Source organism: Sturnira hondurensis, unplaced genomic scaffold, assembly GCF_014824575.4.
Source record: "Sturnira hondurensis isolate 20B ecotype Veracruz unplaced genomic scaffold, ASM1482457v3 Scaffold0022707, whole genome shotgun sequence".
NCBI classification, from domain to species: domain Eukaryota; kingdom Metazoa; phylum Chordata; class Mammalia; order Chiroptera; family Phyllostomidae; genus Sturnira; species Sturnira hondurensis.
In genome coordinates, this window is record NW_028095338.1 from 147,855 (window position 1) to 166,515 (window position 18,661).

The 18,661-nt window shown below is 37.8% G+C and overlaps 1 protein-coding gene across 1 annotated transcript in view; it reads left to right on the forward strand.

Moving 5' to 3' along the window:
* Window positions 1-12,233, forward strand: part of CUNH4orf17 (chromosome unknown C4orf17 homolog) — a 28,546-nt gene extending 16,313 nt beyond the window's left edge. The window contains exons 5-8 of the mRNA XM_037036264.1: window positions 7,799-7,880; window positions 9,153-9,357; window positions 10,374-10,417; window positions 12,049-12,233. Coding sequence (XP_036892159.1) covers window positions 7,799-7,880; window positions 9,153-9,357; window positions 10,374-10,417; window positions 12,049-12,233 — 516 coding nt within the window. The remainder of the gene's footprint in view (window positions 1-7,798; window positions 7,881-9,152; window positions 9,358-10,373; window positions 10,418-12,048) is intronic.
* The last annotated feature ends 6,428 nt before the right edge of the window (window positions 12,234-18,661 follow it).

Sequence of the window (18,661 nt, forward strand, 5' to 3'; positions counted from 1 at the left end):
CCTCAGATCCTTTTGGTAACCTCCACCTTTCCTCACTTTAAGACCCACTACAATGAAGAAAGGGTCAAAATACAGTAATGCTGACCCTGATCGAATTTTTAAATAAGTATTAGTAGTAGAAATTGCAGATAACAGAGCATATTGTAAGGGTTGTTACTGAATAATCCTGATAAGGAACTATGTTAAAGGTAAAGGATAACAGTGTCATTGGGTATAATATTTAATGTTGAAAACAAAATTGGGAAAGCGAATAAAAAGAAAGGAGGACAAGAAGGGAGAATATCTACAGCTATGTCTTGTGTTTATACATGATTTCCTGATGATTCTGGCTAAAGACTTTGTAGTACATAGACTCCAGAATCACTGTCCACCTCATTCCCTCCCTGAGGGGTTGCACCCTGCTAGGAATTCCCTTCTCTTTAGTCATTTCCATGGTCACCTTCCAGTCATTAAGGTTTCAGTTTAAATACCACTTATTCAGAAGTGCTTTCCCTGACCATTCAATCTAAGGTAGCCTACCCGTCACTCCCCATCCTACCACCCTTTGTTATTTTTTCATAAATCATGTCATATCTGATATGTTCATATGTTTTTTTACTATATTTTATTGATTATACCATTACAGTTGTTCTATTCCCCCCCTTTATTCCCCTCCACCTGCACACCCCCTCCCCCACCATTCTCCCCCCCTTAGTTTATAACCACGTGTCTCAAGTTCTTTAGATTCTATATTTCCCCCACTATTCTCGCCCTCCCCCCTATCTATTTTCTACCTACCATCTATGCTATTTTCTGTGCCTTCTCCCCCCTTCTCCTCCTCCCACTCCCCTGTTGCTAACCCTCCATGTGTTCTTCATTTCTATGGTTCCACTCCTGATCTAGCTGTCCTCTTGGTTTGCTTTTGTTTTAGGTGTGGTTGTTAATAACTGTGAGTTTGCTGTCCTTTCACTGTTCATCTTTTTCATCTTCTTTTTCTTAGATAAGTCCCTTTAGCATTTCATATAATAAGGGCTTGGTGATGATGAACTCCTTGAACTTGACCTTATCTGAGAAGCACTTTATCTGTCCTTCCATTCTAAATGAAAGTTTTGCTGGATAAAGCAATCTTGGCTGTAGGTCTTTGGATTTCATGACTTGGAATACTTCTTTCCAGCCCCTTCTTGCCTGTAAGGTCTCTTTTGAGAAATCCACTGACAGTCTGATGGGCACTCCTTTGTAAGTGACTGTCCCCTGATCCCTTGATGCTTCTAGGATTCTCTCCTTCATTTTGGTCTTGGCTAATGTAATTATGATGTGCCTTGGTGTGTTCCTTCTTGGGTCCAACTTCTTTGGGACTCTCTGAGCTTCCTGGATTTCCTGGAAGTCTATTTCCTTTGCCAGACTGGGGAAGTTCTCCTTTATTATTTGCTCAAATAAGTTTTCCACTCGTGGCTGTTTCTTTCCCCCTTCTGGTACCCCTATAATTTGGATGTTGGAACGTTTAAAGATGTCCTGGAGGTTCCTAAGCCTCTCCTCATTGTTTTGAATTCTCATTTCTTCATTCCTTTCTGGTGGATTGTTTTGTTCTTCCTTCTGGTCCATTCCATTGATTTGAGTCCCAGTTTCCTTTCCATCGCTATTGGTTTCCTGGACATCTCCCTTCATTTCAATTAGTTTAGCCTTCATATGTTCCTCTAATTTGTGACCATAATCAACCAATTCTGTGAGCATCCTGATAAATAGTGTCTTAAATTGGGCTTCTGAGAGGCTGGCAATCTGTTGGTCGCTTAGAGTTATTGGCTCTGGGACTTTGAGTTCTTCTTGCGCCATCTTTTGGGCTGTCTGTGCCTGTTCCGTAGCAGGATCGGAGCCCTAGGTGTTCACCAGAGCAGGGCAACTAAGTCATTGGGTTGTGACGCTATATGCGGGGGTGGGGTCAAAGAGGAACAATGGTGTCCTGTCTGCCGCCTCCGCCGAGGCCCCCACAGGTGCCGCAGCTGCCCGTCACTGGGGCCCACACGTTTCTTCCCACTGCACGTGAGTGTGCCACCGCCGTCAGCCCTTGCCCCCTGGGGCCTGCGTGGTCCGTCTCACTGTGCACGAATGTGCGACTGCGGTCAGTCTGCCCCACACCCTGACTGGGTCCGGGCCACTTGCACGCCTAGGTCGGGGGATCTGTCCTGCCTGACCCTGCTCGCTGCTGGTTCCGCCCCTCTTACCGTCCCGGTTGCAAGGTTAGTTGTATTCGGACTTCTGTATAATTCAATTTTCTGTACTTTGGCTGTGTCTTTGTTCTCCAAACCTTTGTTGTATCCAAACTTGGTTGTGGAAGAAGGCACAGTGTTTCCACCTACGCCTCCATCTTGGCGGAAGTCCCTGATATGTTCATATGTTTTTATTTTTTCAATATTGTCTCTGCCTCCCCACCTCACTCACACTAAAATTTAAGTCATGAGATCTTATACTTGTCTCTCTTGGTTATTGCTTTATCTTCAGTGCCTGGATAAGTGCTAGGTACCTAGTAATTATTAAATAATTATTTAATGAGTGTTGAATGCATACATTAAAAAGTTCTATCAAGATCAAAGTGGAATGGTAGAAAATCAGCTAACATAGTCCCTCAACTCAACTAAACCATAAGCTGAGTGCAATCTTAATAAGGCTGTCTTGCCTCCTAGGGCACATCTATTAAAGATGGCCTTGGGGACATCTATTAAAGAGTCTTTGTCTCAAAAGCATCTTACACCTTCTAGGTATTCATATACCTGAACATCAAGTGATAGAAAATCCACTAAGATGCGAACTCTTTGAAGGAGGGGAACTTGTCTACTCGTTCAAACTGATTCCTCAGCACTCACCACTTTGCTAACAAATATTAACTGACACACATAACATGGCATTTTAGAAAATAACTGTTGACTATTTGTTAAATAAATTAAAGGAGAAGAAGTAAAGTGTAAAAACAAGTCATTAAATTTTTTTTTGGCTTTCGTAAAAGAGTTCTAAACATAGGGCTCATCTGGGTGGTATCCCATCCTTTCAGGCATTCTACAAAATATCTGAACTGTATTCCAGTTTTCTCCTCTTCAGTCTGGTAACTCTGAATGGGTTGTGAAATCAAGCTATGTTTGTGCTAGGGTGTGCGTGAAAAAGTATGCGGTTTCACAATTATTACTTTAAATGAAAACAGACTTCTGTGTCTAGGAAGATATCATTTTTAGCATTCTTCCAAAAGACCTTTAATTTATAGAAGTATTGTTTGGCCAAAAGGTTTGCTCGGTTTTCTGTTTTTACCAATAACTTTATTGAACCACATATTCACCATTTTGTTCTACCTTCTGCCACCTTTCAGACAATTTCATAATTCTATCTTCCCACAACGGTTTATCTTTTTGAGCAAAGAACTGTTACAGGTGCCTTTGTAGTCTTTTAGGAAATTGAAATTTTTTCCATTAAGAGAATTTTGTAAAGACTGAAATAAATGGAAATCTGAAGGTGCGATGTCTGGTGAATAGGATGGATGAATCAGAATTTCCCAGCCAAGCTGTAACAGTTTTCACCTGGTCATCACAGAAACATGTGGTCTTGCGTTATCCTGATGAAAGATTATGCATTTTCTGTAGACTAATTCCGGACAATTTTCATTGAGTGTTGCTGTCAGTTGGTCTAAATGTGAGAAGTACTTTTTGGAATTAATTGTTTGGTTTTCCAGAAAAAGCTCATAATAGAGGACTCCCTTACAATCCCACCATATACACAACATCACCTTCTTTGAATGAAGACTGACCTTTGGTGTGGTTGGCGGTGTTCATTTCACTTGCCCCACCATCTCTTCCATTCCATTATTGTAAAGTATCCACTTTTCATTGCCTCTGACAATTTGTTTTAAAACCGGAATGTTTCTATTACATTTAAGTAGAGAATCATATGCAGAAATATGGTCAAGGGGGTTTTCTTCACTTAACTTACATGGAATCCAAACATCAAACAAATTAGCATAACGAAGCTGGTGCAAATGATTTTTCAATGCTTGATTGAATATTTTGAATATGTTAGTTATCTCTTACATGATATAAGNCTTTCAGACAATTTCATAATTCTATCTTCCCACAACGGTTTATCTTTTTGAGCAAAGAACTGTTACAGGTGCCTTTGTAGTCTTTTAGGAAATTGAAATTTTTTCCATTAAGAGAATTTTGTAAAGACTGAAATAAATGGAAATCTGAAGGTGCGATGTCTGGTGAATAGGATGGATGAATCAGAATTTCCCAGCCAAGCTGTAACAGTTTTCACCTGGTCATCACAGAAACATGTGGTCTTGCGTTATCCTGATGAAAGATTATGCATTTTCTGTAGACTAATTCCGGACAATTTTCATTGAGTGTTGCTGTCAGTTGGTCTAAATGGGAGAAGTACTTTTTGGAATTAATCATTTGGTTTTCCAGAAAAAGCTCATAATAGAGGACTCCCTTACAATCCCACCATATACACAACATCACCTTCTTTGAATGAAGACTGGCCTTTGGTGTGGTTGGCGGTGTTCATTTCACTTGCCCCACCATCTCTTCCATTCCATTATTGTAAAGTATCCACTTTTCATTGCCTCTCACAATTTGTTTTAAAACCGGAATGTTTCTATTACATTTAAGTAGAGAATCATATGCAGAAATATGGTCAAGGAGGTTTTCTTCACTTAACTTATGTGGAATCCAAACATCAAACAAATTAGCTTAACGAAGCTGGTGCAAATGATTTTTCAATGCTTGATTTGAATATTTTGAATATGTTAGTTATCTCTTACATGATATAAGACTGACTGTTCAATTAATGTCTTGATTTGATCACTATCAATTTCAACTTGTCTACCTGACTGTGGAGCATCGTCCAGTGAGAAATCTCCAGCACAAAACTTTGAAAACCAATTTTGGCACATTTAATCAGTCACAGCTCCTTCTCCACACAATGGACATTTTTTTTTTTGCATTTCAGTTGCATTTTTATCTTTCTTCAAATAATAAAGCATATAATGTGCTGAAAATGTTGCTTATTTTCTTCCATCTTAATATAAAATGGCTACATATAAAGTCACCAATTTTGACTTTTTTTAAATGCATGCTGATATGATAGCTGTCACAATTCAATCTAATAAAATTGTTTTGAATGAGGTTAAACACAACTAAGCACTACTAGAGCCAGCTAATGGAAAAAAGCAAGTGAACTTGGTTCCTTCATTCACAGAGCTCATAAGAGGGATTGTAAAGGTGTAAGATCAGATAGGAGGAGATTTTGGAGCTAAGAGAGGCTTTGGAAGAAAGAAAGCTAAAGAATGTTTACGATATAACTAGGAGAAAGAGAGAAATATGGAACAGGTCATTCCCAGCTAAAAGAACCTCTACCTAGAGGTTAAGAAGTGAGAATGCTGTTTATTCAATGAACTGAGAGCAATTAACATGGCCGTTGCAGAGAATGCAGGGAGAACATTGCCAGAGATGGGATTGGTGACTAAGCAGAGGCCAGGTAATAATAAAGTACTTTATAAGTCACAATTGAAGTGTTCAGATTTCATCAGAAAGGCTGTGGAAAGTCAGTGAAGAATTTTAAGCAGTGATACTGAATTACTTTGTAAGTACAAGAATTACATGATCAGAGTTGCACTTTAGAAAAATTACTGTAGATACAATATGCAGAATTAATTTGGGAGGAGGAAACAAAATTGCAGGCAAAGTACTCTGCTTCCAAAATGATAGATTAGGTTCAAGACTTAGCCTCCTACTGTAAACAACCATATAACTGGAAAAATTATATGAAGAAACTGTTTTCAGGCATTGGGTAATGGGCAGTACAAATATGTGACCACTGAGGAAAAGAAAACAAATGGGATGATTTCCGCATATTTGTCAGGGGCACATTCCTTCCTAATCATAGCCCAGAAAACTGGAACCCAAACAAAGAGTAACAGATTCATCAGGTAGAGAAAACAGAGTCTAGGTTTGGGGGATGCTGGCATGGCTGGAGTTTGCAAATTAAGATTCTGAAGAAAAGGAATCTGTGGAGAGAATGAGCTACAAAAATCTGTATAGGGTTTCTCCAGTCTCTGGTCTGATATAAGTTGCACATGCAGAGGACGAGGTTTTGAGACCTGGCAGAAGGAAGCTAATGGGAAGTAGCACACTGCTTACTGATGCTGGGCTTCGGATGAGCCAGACTGAAGAGACCTTGATGAACATACCAGGAACTTAGCTGAGACCACAGAAAGGTCAAACCTTAAAAGAGTAAGGTGCTCTAGCCCCACAGTAGGGGCTACTCTAGACCTTCACTCCCAAACCCCCAAATTAAGTTTCAACACATTGGACTCACCTGCCAGTATATTCACTACTTCCAAAACAAAGCTCAATGAAAAGAAAGCAGGAGGCTTCCTAGCAGGGCCTATTCTGCTTCCTCTCGCTAAAAGGATAATTACATTCTAAGTTGATCAATGAGTGATCTATGAGTTAAAGAAGCTGAAAGCAATGTACAATCAACATATTGATGAAAATACAATTTGAGTAGAGTGGCCTAGAGAATACCAAACGGTTCTTTTTTCTATTTTTGCCAAAGCCATGGAATTAGAAACAAATTTAACTTGCTATCTTCAGGATAGGGCATTATTGAGGACAAGAATCTTAATAATGTAACAAAGCTCAATAAAGGGCAGTGGACTTTATTTATCTGCTCTTTAATTTCAACTCTGTGTCTTCAGCATCTAGACCAATGACAGACACAAATATTTGTTGCGTTAAAAGTATTTTAAGAAAAGATTTTAGTCAGAGAAACTAGGAAAATAGATGCTGGAGTAGCTCAAGGCAAAAATGGATGGTTTAGAGTGGGTCCAGTCTGTGTCAATAGAGAGAGATGGAGGGATCTGAGACATATTTAGAAGGATTCACTGAACTTGTTGTTGTGCAGTATATCATAGAAGAAGGCAAGGGAGTTGCTCGGATGAAGCCCAGGTTCTGGCATGAACATACATTCAATACATGTGGGTGGTATCCACTGAGGTGGGAACCTGGTGCAGGTTTTAGGAAGAGAAAGATGGAGGTTTAGTTTTAGATATTTTATTTCAAAGTAACTGTAGAATATCTGAGAGGATACACCTGGTAGGCTGATGGTTATATAGGACTGAAATTCAGGAGACAGGTATGAATTTCAGATATATCTATATTCCAACAGATAGAGTTTAGGATCAAAATGGAAACATCATTACATGTGTTTACTCCTTTGTGCTTTAAAGCTTATTATAGTCCATTTTTATTAGAATTAGTTATTCACATATTTATCTCATCATCAACACTGTAGCCCTTAGCACCACTCAAAAATTGTCAAAGGATTCTGACTGACAAAGGGAATTAGATCCCTGTCCCACTGGGCCATCACTGTGTTCAGGGAATGAGGAACAATGATGAATCCAGCTAGACTCCCACTATAGAGAGGAGCAATACCAATGGGGAGTCGGTTCTACGACTGGAAGATCCCCACTAGAACCCCATTGTACAAAGGGAAAGGATCAGTCTCCCAAGAGAAGAAAAACTGCATGGTTCCTCTGTATAATTTTGGTATTGAACAGACAAAACAAAGAAAACCATGTTGCCTAACCTAAACGATTACTACTTGTTTTGGAGATGTTTTCCAAAGATTCCACTGGCTCCAAAATTGAAATCCCAATTGATATAACTGAGCACTGTGCAGAGTAACATATGGGAAGATAAGACTGTGGAAAGTAAAGGGAACTTAATAAGCCTGTACCATTTTTTGCTCACTATGTGACTCTATTCCCTGTCAGATTCTGGCAAAGCTCTGTAGCATTTTACGTACTGATTCTCTGGCAGAAGTTTTGCAGTGGCTGCTTCATGCAAGTTCAAAAGGTGAGATTACCATGAAGCCTGTTTCTACCTGAGGTATGGATGGCAACAGCACAGCCTTCCAAGTTCCAATTCCCCACGAAAATCATCACTAGCTTCCTTTAGACCCTTCTTGGCCTGTTCCATGAAAACACATGCCAGTCTTTATGGGACAACCATAAATAGCACGGAGCAGCTATCCTCTCCTCCAACCTTGCTGGTCATCAAATTGACTGAGGCCAAACTTCTGAGGGGGATAGAACCTGCATAGAAATTTGCATTTCTAACAAGTTCCCAGTTAAGGTGATGATGCTGATTGATAATCATGCTGGGCTGCAGACAACTCTTTGAGAACCATTACACTAACAAAAGTTAGGAAATACCACTGTGCCAGGAACAGAACAATGTTTTAAATGGGAGCATTTTGGAAATAGTTCCTTATCCCAGGAATTCAAGGCTACTTGGCAGGCAATTGAGAACTATTCTGGGGCAAGAAGTCTTTAGGTTTTTTTTTGTTCCTTTTTAAGAACATAACTTAAAAAATTACACAAGAAATAAGTGCTTATTGTGGTGGTGGGGAGGGAGTGAAGAAGCGGAAAAATAAAAGAATAATACTAAATAAAATTATCACAGATATCATTTCAGTGAATAGTATATATCTTTCTAGGTAAGCTTGTAACTATTATTTTCCTATATTTACTTATTTATATTATTTAACTGTATCAGTTTGTATTTCATGAGATTATATTGTACTTTTTTTTTTACTGATCTTTCAGAGAGAGGAAGAGAGAGACAAAGAGAGACAGAGAGAAACACCAATTTGTTGTTCCACTTTGTCATGCATTCGTTGGTTGATTCTTGCATGTGCCTTGACCAAGGATCAAAACTGCAACCCTGGCATACCAAGACAATGCTCTAACCTACAGAGCTACCTGGCCAGGACTGTACTCACCATTTTTTATAGGAAGATTTTTTTTCTTCTCTTTGTTCATTTGGAAGTGGTCTGTAAGGCTGAGTTTTGTGCTCAATATTTGAAAATGATGCCACTGCCACTCATGGACAAGTGCCTCAATGAGTTAACTACTCTGAGCCCTCTACAATATCACAGGTCCATGGAAGCTAGGATGTTGTGAAGCAACTTGTTTGCAGAAACCTTGACTCACACACAGGTGCCTCCCCAGAAAACAGATTACCAGCCTTTTACACTGGAGTGCTGGATATAAAAAACTAATTCAGTATTTCTAGACAATGATAATTATAACCTTCATGCCTCTCTTACCCCTTTTGTTACATCAGAAAAAGAATGGGTTTCAGCCTTGATTCACGCTGAGCTGGCTGAGATAAACTTGCTGGCTGGCCCTCGTCCTCACCCTGGAAGAAGAAACACCTCAGCAGAACCAGCAGCAGTGACTGGGAAACCAACCAAAGTTGAACCGCCCTCAGACTCACCCTTGAACTCAAAAGTGCTGGCCAGTTGCAGAGAAGGACATCAGCTGACCAGGTAATTCGACACAAAGGCCACCCAGAGGGCATATGGTACATAAAGACTTGAATTCTCTTTTCATTATCTTTGAAAACACTGAACATAAACATGCTGAGGTTTTAATTCCTCTTTATTCAGTAAGTGACAGCAATGTGCATTTGGTTTGTATTTTTTCAGGTTTGTAAATGTAATGAGAATCATTCTAAATTCTATTTTTTCAGAGCATTTTTGCAAGGACTATGTCTTCCTTACCCAACAACTTTTCTTTTGGGGGAAACGTCCCTTTCCAGTAAGTGCGAAGCAAGAGTAGACACCCAGAAATCTAAGAAAATATAGTGTTGTTGTTTTTAGTTTACCTAAAAATAACAGCTATAAAGGAAATTCAAATTGCATTGTTATTATATATTTTATTAAATGTCTATCATAGAGGTACCACTTTTTTGTATACAACAATGCAAAATCAAACTAAACTGCTTCACTTAATTGTCTTTGACATACTACTGGGAGTTGTCAGAGGGAAAAATAACTATTAAGAAAACTGGAAATACTGCAGTGGAAATTCTTCCTATGACAGAAGAAAATGAGTATTTATGTACAACATCATGGTGAAAGAATGTGATAAAGTATTATTTAAGCTAGGAGAGAAAATCTTGTTGCTTTAAAATTAAAAGTTGAGGAATGTTTACATTCAGAAAAAATAATATTAAAAACACATAATAGTTCACTTAAAAAAGCATTAATATAGAGGAGAATTTTATAGCACTGCAATTTGTCTCTACCTTAAAGTTTCCATAAAATTAGAAACTGGGAGATAGTGTCTCTACCTTAGTGAGTATGATGTACTGTTTAGATATTTACTCAGAGTCAGAAGAGTTTTCCATTGGAAAAAACATTTAATACTGTCTATTTTGAAAAACAGAGAATTGGAATAGCATATTTAAGACATAAATACTTAGCTTACATGATAACACAGTCTATAGAAAATGCTTGTTTGTATCTGTGAACTTCATTTTCTCTCTCTCCAATTGATTTAGAGTGTCGAGTCAAGGATCTGAAGAAAATACGGGAGTACCAAAAGGTTAAGTATGATTTCTGGTAATTACTAAGTTGTTATAAGGAAACCAGTAAGTATCTAACTAGTCAGGGACACAGATATTAAGGGGATATTGTTTTAAATGCAGTAAAATACAACAGAGATTTCCAGCTACTCTAAAGGGCAGCATCTGCTGAAACTCTCAGAGATACATTTGATATAAATTTGACTTTGTATTAAAAGGTAAAGTGGATCATTAGGGACAAGCCCTCTTTGAGAAGCAAGACAGAAGGACACAAGGAAGTCCAGGTTTCATCATCCTAGTCCAGTGCTAGGAGAAGATTTGCATTGACTTAACAGACACTGATCTCAGAGTGTTGGTTCTTCACAGCTTAACTGCCACTGAGCCAAATGATTCTCCCTAGAAACAAAGTCAACCAGAGAAAACAGTAAAAAAAAAAAAAAAAAAAGCAATCAGTCAGCAGCAGATACCCAATGAGTCAACTGAAATTCAAAAGAGAGGAGCAATTCTGTGTCCCTACCAGAAACCAACCCTAACCCCAGCCCACGATTTGAACCAAAAAGAATGACGAATTTTAGAAAGTCTTATGTTGGTCCAGAATAACCCAATGGAAACATCCCTGTGAGAATGGTGGGTCCTAACCTTAGAACAAGCACAGCAACCATGACTATAAAGCACAGGTGGCAAACACAAGGCCGAACCTGGCCCTCCACCTTGTTTTATCTGGCCCTGCACCTTGTTTCTGCCCGGTAGCAGCACCGAGCTCTCAAAATACAGTCCCAAAATTACATTCGACCCGTTGAAGGCAACAGCAAGGCTGATGTGACCCCCCGGTGAAAATAAGTTTGACACCCCTGCTATCAAGCAACAGCTATGAAGTGTGTCTGCTAATCACAAACAAGTCTGCCTTGTAATTCCTACAAGTTCCCCTTCTGCTAGCAATGATACAGTGATCAATTAGAGTTCCTGGTGTTCGCTCCAGACCCAAGCAGTTTCTGTTGGAGTTAACCAGCAGAAATTAGAAAATACCCCCTTATATTGACAGTCCAAAGATTGTATATTGTATGTCTTCTCTTACCAAACTCTTCACCTTAGGAATGTAAAATCCTGACAGTGATGCTTCTATTATTCAATTTTATCCGTTACCTGTTGGCCACAAATATATTTTTCTCTGTCTAGATATCTGAACAATTTTTGTATAATCCCCAAGTCATATCCCTTTGTCTCCAGTGTTGATATTTAGCATCTCCCCAAATCCTTATTCCTCCTTGGGTGTGACCATGTAGGCCTTGGAAGGTCTCATAAGTACAAATAACTCCTTTTAACCTGCTTGTTTATTTATTTATTTGTTTATCAGGACCACAGGTCCTTCTCCTTCCTCCCACTGGTCCCACTGTGCCCATCACCAACCCTAATTCATCTCTACCAAAATAATGTTTGATTCTAAGAGTGAAGAACATATCTGCATGTTATAAAACAACTCATTAAAGATGAATAGATAGTATGAAAAGTTAGATTATTTTAGGAATTGTGGGTGTATATGGCTCACCCAAACTTCGTATCATTTTTTCTATGTCATTTGCTACTGAAACAACAGAAGTTATGTTTGATGTGTCAATTATGGTCTTACTTAGATTTTTTGGTTTTATTTCAGAGGCTGAGCACAAGCCTCCAATAGTTATAAGAAGAAATAATATGACAATACCGGTTGCAGAATATTTCAGCAAACCAAAGTCGCCTCCCAGGCCTAAAACTCAGGACAGCATATCAACAAAACCAATGTCAGCAAGGTGTCTACAAGGCTACAATCTCTCTCCCCAAAAACATTTTCTTCTTTAACATACCAGAGGTAGAAATTCTAGGCTGGGCTAATTCTTTCACAAACATGAGCTTCCCTTTGTTACATCAAATTACTATTTTTTAAATATTTGTGGTGACAAGGAATCAATAGCTCCTCAACCTGGTGGAACACAGAGAAATCTCAAAACACTTGCATATAATGCTACTAAACAAGTATTATTGGAAAGAGTATTTCTAATTGTTGTTAATTTTAACATCCTATGCAACAAAATAATGTTTATTTATATACTACACTTCTAATCTTGCATTATTAGTATTATTACATTATTAGTACAGGGCCCTGATGCTAGAAAAAATCATCCATATCAGAATTCAGCTGGTTGTAATTTGGCACCTGCTCAAAACTCTGACAGAGAACGCTAACATCTGAGCTAATTTTCACAATCTATAGTGTCACAGTGTTGCTGGAATATTATGGAAAGGGGCTCACTGTCCTCTAAAAAAGACAACTATGAAAATTATCCCTAACTTATAAGCCAGGAAGGAACTAGTTTCCACTCATTATTAATTGTAAATGATATTAACAAATTTCCTAATATTGAACACTGTGTATTTTTAAAATAAACCACTCTTGGGCCATGTCTATTATCCTTTCGGTGTACTTCTGTGTTCTATCCACCAGTTATCCAATCTTTCATTTAGAATGTGTGCTCGATATGCAAAAGAGATGCTATAAATCATGTTTGTGCACATGTGCAATCTCAGTAATTCACATCGTACTTATTGTGTGTTAGGAATCACTCTAAACACTTTACATATAGCAACATTTAAGTTTCAAAATAACTATTTGAGGTAGCTATTATTGTTCTCATTTTTTTTAAATTAGAAAACGGAGCAGAGTTCTGCTCATTGGGATGGAATATACAGTTGAAACAAATGTCATCTTTCAAATACAATAGTTTATATCTCAACTAAGAGTCCAAAGTGTGTGTTTTAAATCAGCAGATGACTTTGCTTTATTGCTGATTCAGAGGCCTGAGATCCTTCCATGTTCTGGCTCAACCGTCACCTAGGGTTTCACTGTCAACTGCATGCTGCTGGCAAAAAAGGAAAAGGAGAATGGACGAAAATGTTAATTTCCTATAGCTGCTGTAGTAAATTACCAGAAACTTAGTGGCTTAAACACACACAAATTTTGTCTTACAATTCTGGAGGCAGAGGTCCAAAATCAGTATCAATGAGCTAAAACCAAAGGGTTGGCAGGGCTGCATTCTTTCTGGAAGCTTTAAAGGAGAACACATTTTCTTTAATTTTTCCAGCGTCTAGAGGTTACCCACACTCCTTGGCTCATGGTTGCTGTCTATGTGTAATGCCAACAATGGCTGGTTGTGTCTTTCTCACAACACATTGCTCTGAAACTGACTCTTCTGCTACCCATTTCCTATAACCTAGATGTTATCTAGTTACCCAAGACAATCCTATCTTGAAGTCAAATGATTAACAATTTAATCCCCCCTTACTATTTAATAGCACAGCCTTCAGGGAATAGAATCTTTGGTGCAGGGGGTGGGGGGCAGGTGACATTATTCAGCCTCCTACAAGAGTGCTCTGCTTAAAATCTTGGCTTTGAAGTGGTCAGCATCACTTCTAATCGTATTCCATGATGAGGCAATAGTCTAGCTGGAAGAGGGCTGATAAAATTCTTAGGTGGGAATCATATTCCAGTACTACACTGTATCCTGTGAAAAGGAAAACTGGATTTTGGCAGACAGTTAACTCTCTACCACACAAAGGTTAAATTCCTAGAAGAAAGTATAGGGGGGGAACTTTAGGACACTGGATTGGGCAGTGATTAGCTTTGACAACAAAACACAGGCAACAAAATAAAACATAACATGAAACTTTAAACACACACGCGCACACACACAATCAGCATAGTGATAGAGCAGCCTATGCTTTCTAGAATATATGAGGAACTTCCACAACTCAATGACAGAAAACCCATTTTAAAAATGGGCACACAACTTGAATATACCATTTCTCCACAAGAGATATAGCTAAAAAGCACATGACAAGAAGCTTGACATCACTAGTCACTAGGGAAATGCAATTAAAACCACAATGATATATCATTTCACATCACCAGCATGGTCACTATCAAAAGAACAGAAAGTAACTGTTGGCAAGGATGTGAAGTGTAAACTCCATGCATTGTTGTGAAATGGTACAGCCATTAAGAAAAACAGTATTGGGCCCTGGTTGGTGTAGCTCAGTGGATTAAATGCTGGCCTGTGAACCAAAGTGTTGCCAGTTCGCTTCCCAGTCAGGGCACATGCCTGGGTTGCAGGCCAAGTCCCCAGTAGGGGGCGTATGAGAGACAACCACACATTGATGTTTCTCTTCACCTCCCCTTCCCTTCTATCTAAAAATAAAGAAATAAAATCTTTTTAAAAACCCCGAAAAAGAGTATTGGGATTATACCCTAAGAATCCTGAAACACCAATTCAAAAGAACCTATGCACCCCAAGGTTCACAGCAGCACAATTTACAATAGCCAAGTGTTGGAAGCAACCTAAAGTGTTTATCAGTAAGTGAGTGGGTCAAAAAACTATGGTACATTTATGCAATGGAATACTACACAGCAGAGAGAAAGGAGCTTATACCCTTCATGATAGCACGGATGGAACTGGAGAGCATTATACTAAGTGAAGTAAGCTAGGCGGTGAAAGACAAATACCATATGATCTCACCTAAAAGTGGAACCTAATCAACAAAACAAACAAGTAAGCAAAATATATGGTAGCAGAGACATTGAAATAAGGAACAAACTGATAGTAACCCAAGGGGAGGGGAAGGAGAAGGTCATCAAGGAACATGTATAAAGGGACACAAGCACAAAGCCAAAGGAGGGTAGGATTAAGGGTGGGAGGTAGAGATGGGTGGGGCAGGGGGGAGAGATAGCGGGGAATATGGAGACAACTGTACTTAAACAACAATGAAAAAAAAAACCAAATGGATTTAAAACAAATTTAAAAAAAGAAAGAAAAACAGTATAGAGGTTCCTCAAAAAATTAAAAATAGAATTACTATATGACCCAGTGGTCCTACTTCTGGATATACATCTAAAGAAATTGAAAGCAGGATCTCAGGGAGATAGTTGCACAGCTGTGTCCACTGTAGCATTGCATAAAATAGCCAAGATGTTGAAGCATTCCAGATGCCCAGGGACAGAATAGTGAATAAAGAAAATGCGATACATACATACAATGGAATTATCATGCAGCCTTAAAATAGAAGGAAATCCCATCACATGCTATAACATGGACGAAACTAGAGGACAATATGCTAAGAAGTAGGCTAGTCAGAAAAGGACAGTTAAGATTCCACCATATGAAATATCTGAAGTACTCAAAAATCATAGAAACAGAAAGCAGAAAGGTAGTTATCAAGGGCTGGTGCAGAGGGAAGGGCAAGGTGGAATCAGTGTCCAATGGGTATTGAGTTTCAGTGTTGCATGATGAGTAAGTTCTACAGATCTATTGTACAACAATGTGAATATACTTCATACTACTGTCCTGTACTTTATATGAGTAAGATGATAAATTTAATATTACATGTTTTTACCATAATTTTTAAAAACAGATGGAAAAATACATAACACTTAAACAGCACAGTTAACAAGCTTCATATAATAGTTTCCTCATCTTAATTTTCTGTGAGTCTGTGTTAAATTAAATAACTTGTTTTTGCTTTTGGTATGTCTCACAGATATGCCCATAAAACATTTGGTCCTAGATTTTAAAATACTAAATCAATTTATTTAGTTATAAAACTCTGTAGTTGTAAAATTTCAGTTATTTTTGGTAATTTTTATTTTAGTAACTTCAAATGTATTGACATAGTGTTTCATAATATCCATTTGTTTCCAATTTAATATTCACTATTCATTTTTATATTGCATGCCCCCTCTCTCCCTTTGTTTGATTTTGCCAGAGGTTAATCTATTTAAGTCTTTTCAGAGGCCATTTTTGCCTCGATCCTCTTACTGCATGTTTCTTACTTTTATTATTGCTGCTGTTATATTTCCCTCCTTCAACTTTGACTGTTGTTCTTGTTACATTAAATGCACAGCTTGATAATGCTAGTCTTTTTTTTCTAACTTGAGCAATATAGGCTATAAAATTTCCTCTAAATGTTGTTTTAGCTATCTTCCACAAGTTTTAATACACAGTTTCATTAAATTTTCTTCTAAATATTTTCTAATTTTCATTTTTTGCAACCCATAAATTGATTAGAAGTTTTTTTAAATTTCCAAGTGTATGTTTTTCAAACACATATTAAATGACTTAGACTTCTAATTATATTGTAGCAGATGTGATCTGTAAAAATGACCAATCCTTTGATTTTCTTGAGGGCAGCTTTGAGGCTTAGCATATGCTCAAGTTCATTAATGTTCCATATTAACTTTAAAGTAAATTTTAAAACTGTGGAACACAAAGTTGTACATAATTAGAACAAACTCATTGTGTTGTTCAAATCTTATGTATCTTATCTACTGTTTGCCCTTGTCGATTATAAAGACGTATACTACATTTTTCCAACTATTATGGTAGATGTTGCAGCTCTGTGGTTTGTGTAATTATACCCATTTCTAGTCATATATTTTGTAGTAATAGAGAAACTAGTTCAGAAATGTATAATTGTCATGACCAACTTTATCTCAACACTGCTTTTTACAACAGATCATCTGACATTAAATACAAAGTTCTAGGTATAAATTTGTCCTGTTCCACAAATTTATTCTCTACTTTATTATCATCAGAGAAGTTGCTTATATTATTTCTACTTTTAGGACTTATTTTCATTTATGAACATTCCTCGAGCACTGGAAAACCACTTTTAGCCTATATAACTTGATATATTATCAATTACATCTTATTAATTACAGCATCTGTATCTCCCATGTATTTATTTTTTGTGCACTTGAGCTGCCGTGGGTTAGAAGGCATGAATCAGTTTCCTTATGTTAATGCATTTATTATTATTCCATGTAATTCCTGAAGGTTTTTCTTAATGAATTTGAATACTATGCCACTTGACGCATAGATATTCCTGTCAAATTTTCACTAAGGACTGCTTTCTTGAACACAACAGGCCTTTTTCTGTAATATGTTGAACCTTATCCAACATGAAAATTGTGACTTATTTTTTAATCCCAATATGCCTTTCTGTATTTATTTCAACATTGCTGAGTAACCTTATTGTTTCATGTTAGCATTCTGTTTTTATTGCTTTTAAAAAATGTTTCATTAAATGATCTGTGGTTTTTACATTTTATTTAATGATTATTCATTGTGGTAACTAAGAAAGTTTGCATTTAAAAACATTTTATTTACTTATTTTTTAGAGAGCAGAAGGGTGGGAGAAAGAGAGGGAGAGAAACATCAATGTGTGGTTGCCTCTCACATGCCCCCTACTGGGGGCCCTGGCCTGCAACCCAGGCACATGCCCTGACAAGGAATTGAATTGGCGACCCTTTGGTTTGAAGGTAGCACTCCATGCACTAAGCCACATCAGCCAGGGCACGTATTTTAAAAGTCTTATCTGAGCCTGGGTTCCTCAAAAAGTAGGGCCTGAAACGAAGCATATTACTACTTTTCAGTCAGGCAATGTCAAAAAGGAAGAGTGAGAAGCAAGGCAAATCAGGCAAGGGCTGAAGGAATGTCAATACAAGACAGTATTATCAAGTTAGCTGCTAGATTTCAAACCTCTTGATTGCTCAGCCCTGAAAGAGGACAAATGGGATAACATTACCACTTTACAAATGAGGACCCTGAGACACACAAAGGTGGAATAAGTTGCCCAAAGTCATATGACTAACGAGTGGCAGCGCTGAGATTTAGGACTATTCTTTCCAACAACATTATTTTTTGATTCTGCCACTGGTTCCTTTCTTCACCTTCCTTAAGTGCCTATTCTCTGTGTCTGATAAGATGTTAGGAAAACAGATGAACATCTCCATGCTAACTGAGATAATTTTAATAAGCATTAGCTATAGGCCACTGCCGTCATTAATTCTAGTCCCTGACATTCTTTTTTCTTTTCTACAATTGCTGTTTGTATATGTTCTTTCTCTGTGGACAACTCTCGCCTTTCATATATCACCTCAGTGACCCTTACACCTTGATTTTAGACTTTTAACCTCCAAACCTGTAAGAGGATAAATTTCTGTTGCTTTTAGGCCACCTAGTTTGTGGTTGTTAGGGTAGTCCTAGGAAACTAATATAGGGCTTTTATAATTAGTGTGAATTAAACTCACAGTACCTACAATGATTTCCCCACCTTTCAAAACTAAACTGTGCCTACTCCCTATGGAATAATTTAAGTAAAAGGCATAATTAAACCCTATTTACTTAGAAAAATCTGAACCTTTGAAAAATACAACTTAAGACATAAGTTTGGTTCTC